Genomic DNA, 6081 nt, shown 5'->3' with positions numbered 1-6081 from the left:
CCAAAGAAATTACAAGACGCATACAGAACATGACGAAACAAAAGTGAAACACCAAAACAGACGATTCACACACAACAGGGGGGCTCCATGAATGTCAACAGCAAGAGAGACAGAGATAATCCTAAAAACAACTCCAACCCCACCCACACCCCCACCCACTCAACCACCGACTCCCTCCCTCCTGCACTCCTTCTCCCACAATTCCATTCTCATATCTCCTTTCCCATTCCTCTCTCATATCCCTCCACATCACCAAATCACAAATAATTCCATCAACTAAAATTCTATTATTATTTTTTCAGGGGGGGCTTTATATTAGGCACTTGATGATGACGCTCCCGCTGACAGCAAGCAAGCACGCACACACACAAACACACACACAAACACAAAACACACACACACACACACACACACACACACACACACACACACACACACACACACACACACACACACACACACACACACACACACTCTCTCTCTCTCTCTCTCTCTCTCTCTCTCTCTCTCTCTCTCTCTCTCTCTCTCTCTCTCTCTCTCTCTCTCTCTCTCTCTCTCTCTCTCTCTCTCTCTCTCTCTCTCTCTCTCTCTATCACACCTGTGTGCATATGTATGCGTGCGTGTGTGTGTGCCACTGAGTCCTAGCAGGTGGGCTTTGTGTTTTCACCGAGCGGCTGGCTGACCGACCGACTGACTAAAAAAATCAAATCAGTGGAGGTCCGCAGTCCGCACATCTCCCTCCTGACCAACGGGGCGGCGCTCCTCTCCCGCCTCTCTGGCCTTCTCCACCACCTCGGCCAGGCTGCGCGAGGAGCGATGGACGCCGGGGGAGCGGAGCTCTGCGGTGGCGTCCAGGAGCGGGTCGTCGGGTGAAACGGCCCTGGGCGCAGGGTAGTTGGGCTGGTAGTACTCGGAGCCGTAGGCCACGCGGTATGCGTACGAGGCATCGTCCTCCACTTCGCCATGGATACTGGGGTCGTATGGCTGGTAGGAGCTGGGCACTTGGGCTACAGACATACCCCGGGGAGACATCTCTTCAGTTTCTTCCTCTTTAGGGTTTTTTTTTTTTTTGGCAGCACCACCACCACCGAGCGACCAACCAATTGAATGACACCCCAGGCAAAGCCAAAATGTGTTTGAGAGAGGGTTTTTGTTGTTGTGTGTGATTGGAGGCGATAGAGAGACGTAGACACCCGGAGCAGGACGAGGAAGACACAGACACAGACAGAGGGAGGCAAATGGAGTCAGTGACACAGTTTGGTTAAGGTGGACACAAGGAGGGGTGCAGAACCAATGGCAGGAGTGGGGGGAACGCAGAAGTGTTTTCTTTTTACATATGTTATATGAAACTGATACTATGCAACCTTGAATTATAAGCACACACATTAGAGAGTTGCCATATCATTCAAAAAGAGAATAATTTATTGCGATGGTCATTTGTTAACTGAAAGCTGCAGTCGGCAAGTTGTTTGAGTCATATGTCCTTGAACTGTCATGAGATTCCGAAACTAGTACATGAAAATGCTTATTACGGGAATAAAGAATTCTCTAGCTCACTCCAAAGCCTGTAGTCCTACTTACAAAAATGCAGCCCTCCCCGGTGTGTTAAACCAATAAGGTCAGGGACATGCTTGCTGTGTGTCTTAGATTGTGCTCGCAACTGTGTGCAACAGAGTGCACATACTGTGCTTGTTTCAGAACGATCACAGCACAATGCATGACACTGGAGATATTCATGTAGGGCAGAGGTGGGCAATTATTTCGGCCCGAGGGCCGCACTGGGTTTAGAATATTGACCGAAGGGCCGGATGCCACAGACAACTTGCCCGTGTCAATAATAAAACATAGTGTACGCTGACGTAACTTGGCAGCAATGATATTCCAGCACATTGCAATTAAATGTATTTAGATGAAGCCTATGTCTTTGGTTAATCTTAAATTCCCAAGACTCTTGTTTTAGGAAGCATTTTAAGAATGTTGAGTAACCATTTTATTAGGATTTAAAAGTTGTCTTTCCTGTAAAGGCTCTGGGGGCCACATGAAGTGGCTCAGGGGGCCGCATGTGGCCTGAGTTTGCCCACGTCTGATGTAGGGGGCAGATGGCCAACGGAGCTGTAGCCCCTAAATGCACGCCGTACCTCCTGTGGCACGCTGTAATAGACATTGAAAGTTAACTACTATAGTACTACACCACTATGACAGTGCGCGGGACCTTTAGTAATACATTACGACTTGGTCATTGCTATTCTGGTAACAGCTAATTTATAATGCAGCTTTATAAACAGCTTTTTTTATTTATAAAGAGCTAATTTATAAATTAAGGGGTTAATTAACATTTTCCATCACTGTTTGACTCTACAGCAACCTCAACATGGAGGTTCGGAATATTGCCCCTCGTTGGTTCTGCTGATATTGCACCTTATGCACTTGTCTGCATAAATTGTGTCCTGTTCTCTACCGTGCACAAAAGTGACATAAAACTCACGTAGCAACGCGTTCGCGCACTAAAAGTGCACATGCGCACGTATCCTGCAGCAAGCATGTCCCTGGCAGATTATTTCTTCTTGACAGATAATTATATTTTTGCAGCTTCATGAATTACTGTTTATTTTGCTGTTTATTTCTTGATTTACAGTACACACTGTTTATTTATAAAATAATACGCCCATTCACAAATTTCATAAACCAATAAGAGAATTACTGCTTGTAATTTCTTCGACACATAATTATGTTCCACTGTAATAAGTACTAAAATAATACTGCCCATTCACAAATGTCACCATTTTCATGTATAGTTGTTACAGTAAAGGTGCACTGTGTAATATTTTTAGCAAAGTTTTGCAGCATTCATGCTACCCATTCACAAATGTTACCTTACTTATCACCAGCATCAAATTTTAAGTATTCATTATGACTGGGAAAATTGCACTTTTCATACAATAAAAGGAGGATCTTCTCCATGTCCACAAGTTTGACTTTCCAGAAATAGACATTTCTAGTTGAAAGACTTACTGTACTTTGGTCATACAATTAAATATTGGTTTATTATTTAGAAAATATTCATGACAAAAGGTCAAATTTGACAATAGGCCGCACAGTTTCAATGAACAGCATAGTTGGGGCGCCACTGAGGGCTGCCCCCTTGCACGGGTGAGGCATAAATGCAGTTTTGTTGTGTGCAGTGATCACTTGTGTGCTGTGGAGTGCTGTGTCACAATGACAATGGGAGTTGGAGTTTCCCAAATGCTCTTTCACTTAGTTGCAATACCTACTCTGGACACCATCCTACACAGTGCACCTTTAAGTAAATAAGCGAATATTTACTGGTCTGACTAGAGTAGGTTTTGCAACCAAAGCTTATGACTGGTCAGTACACGGGGGATCCACCTACTACTCATATATAAAAAAGCCATAATCAATACTTGGAAATTGATGGACATAATACACATTCCTGAAGAAAACTAACATTTGTGAATGGGAAACATAAATTCTGGAAATAAACTATTGAAAAAAAATACACTCTCTACCTTTTAAAGTAGACTGGGTGACACTCAGTACAGTATATTTTGGTTGTGCTCACTTGTGCAACTTTGTCTGTTTTGATATTACATGTTCAACTCACAAATCCAGAAAGTAGAATATATGAGAGCAAGAATCCTGCCAACAGCAGCTTTAACTGTTATGGTAGTGAATTGCATACGGTATACGGTATTTAGCGTTTTTTATTGTGCCTGTTATTCATGTTTTTTTCTTTCAGAAATTGGAGGGGACACGTCCCTCCCACCCCCTTGTGATCTGCACTCCTGATACACACAGGTATACGTAGACAACACATAGTTAACTCTTTGTTCAGAAGGGCACTGACCGCCGACGGTTGAGGGTGGGCGTGTCTGACAGACAGAATGGGGGTAGTCTTTTTGTGACTTACATTCACACACGCAATCTGATTGGCTAATGGATCCACCGCAACCATCAAATTCTTTTGGCAGACAACAGTGTCACCACTTTCCCAGAATGCATTGCACATCTGTCTGCGAAGCTAATGGGATGCGCCAACTGTCAGTGCCCGTCTGAATGTCGTGTAATAGAAATGAAAGTTCAACATGGACATTGCTGCTTACTAAAGAGCACTCAGTAGTATCAAAAGGGGAATCAGTAGTCTCTGCTTGTTCTTGTGGCAGCTGGGCAACAATAATGTAATATACCAAATGATTCTGTACGTGAAATTGGGCTGCATTTCAAAAAAGAGTTAGGGGAGTTGAACTAATGCCTCATGTCCTTTCCTGTACCAAGACCCCTAAACTTGCGCTGGGCTCACAGGGGGTAGGGACAACATTATTGTTTTCTTCATGGACGTTAGGGGTGTAAATCACAGCCTCCATGACAATACGATTCAATATCGAAATCTTATTATTCAATGCGATGCGATTCAATTATTTTCGATACTTAAGAATGCCACACGATATGACACAATACGATTCGATTCGACTTTTTTCCTATTACTTTCCACTTCTATTATGTTATGGAGTAATGGCATTGGGCAGGGGCCAACGATTCGATTATTTTCGATACTGAAGAATGCCCCACGATACAATGCGATTTAATTTTATCGTGAGATTATATCGCGATATATCGATACATTTCAATTATTATTTACACCCCTAATGGACATGGGGGGACACACTGAGGCAAAAGACCACAAGCATGAGGAAAGGAGGTGAAGAACTAGATGGACTTCCATCCTAAAAGAATACACCTTTTCCCCTTCTCTGAGGTGATATTGGGCAACATTTTCAAAAATTAGTACATGAGGAGTCAGCCTAGGTGTGGGGATATGATGATATTAAACATGAATCGTGAAATCGAGTACAAGATCGTCTTGAATCTGCCCAAGTAGAGAAATTGTATAGATCGTCTTGCAGTGAGGATGTTTACTATCAGTATCAGAGTGATGTCTACTTACTTAGTGTTGTTGTCTTCACTTTTATGCTTTACATTATTGCATTTTTAATTGTGCACTTTATGAGAGTGTCATCAGTGTGTTTACATTTAATTAATTTCTAAATACGAATTGCAAGTATATAAAAGGCCTGTTCTTTTGTTTGTTTGTTTTTTTCGATGGAAGATTGTGATACAAAATCGGAATCAAGATTTTATGTCCAAAATCATGACATGACATTTTTGCCATATCGCCCACCCCTAAGTCAGCCTCTTCTGTGCGTTGGATTGGAAAGCCATTAGTCAGCCTGATCAGCTGCAACATGTGAGGGTGGCATTGCATTCGTGTAACAATGAATGTAAAATAATACTGCACGCCACAAAGGCCTCCATCCATTCTCCTCCACAGTCTTCCATATCTAATGAATTCCACCCTCACAGTTGCATATCTGGCACAGCCTACTGCTTTCTTCCCCTCTCTCTCTCTCTCTCGCTCTCTCTCTCTCTCTCTCTCATTTACTCTTTTTAAAAAAAAACGTAGCCCACAGACTTGAAGCCAATTAAATAAATAAGACCACCACAAGCACAGCAGGACATATGGTGCACAACACTGGTGTCAGAGGAAAGGGAGCCAGGTCCTCAACAAAGGTCTATTATTCCTTTGTGTATTCGTCGTACATATTTTGCACCTTGTGTGTGTGTGTGTGTGTGTGTGTGTGCAACTGTGGGTATGCATGTGTGCAACTGTGTGCATGAATGTGTATGTCTGTGTGTGTAAGTGACTGTGTGTGCATCTGCGTTTACGTGTACATGTGTGTGTGTATGTGTGTGTGTATATGTGACCGTGCGTGCAGCCTGTACGTGTGTGTGTGTGTGTGTGTGTGTGTTTATGTGTGTGTGGGCCTGTGTTCAGCACATCTGTGTCTGTGGCTTTAAGCGTGTGTGAGTTTTGTTTACTGTACTGCAGGAGGACTCTACTGTGCACATCCACACACATCAGATCACAGAGGTCAGCAGCGTGCGTTGTTTAACTTGTGATCTGTGCATGTCTGTGGAGAGAGGCTGCAACTTTTAGCCTTTCGGGCCTTTGGGGAAAAAAATGGAAACAAGACCGAGGTAGAGACACAGATAGAGAGACAGAGA

General features: G+C 43.3%; 1 protein-coding gene across 1 annotated transcript in view; it reads right to left on the bottom strand.

The window, feature by feature from the left end:
• Positions 1 to 579: 579 nt before the first annotated feature.
• Positions 580 to 6081, bottom strand: part of LOC134436371 (collagen alpha-1(XIV) chain-like) — a 160939-nt gene continuing 155437 nt past the window's right edge. The window contains exon 48 of the mRNA XM_063185539.1: positions 580 to 1049. Within this exon, the coding sequence (XP_063041609.1) occupies positions 709 to 1049 (341 nt within the window). The 3' untranslated portion in view covers positions 580 to 708. The remainder of the gene's footprint in view (positions 1050 to 6081) is intronic.

Source organism: Engraulis encrasicolus, chromosome 20 (genome assembly GCF_034702125.1).
Source record: "Engraulis encrasicolus isolate BLACKSEA-1 chromosome 20, IST_EnEncr_1.0, whole genome shotgun sequence".
In the NCBI taxonomy this organism is placed as follows: domain Eukaryota; kingdom Metazoa; phylum Chordata; class Actinopteri; order Clupeiformes; family Engraulidae; genus Engraulis; species Engraulis encrasicolus.
Note: the sequence above shows the minus strand (reverse complement) of the source record. Positions and strands in the feature narration are given on the sequence as shown.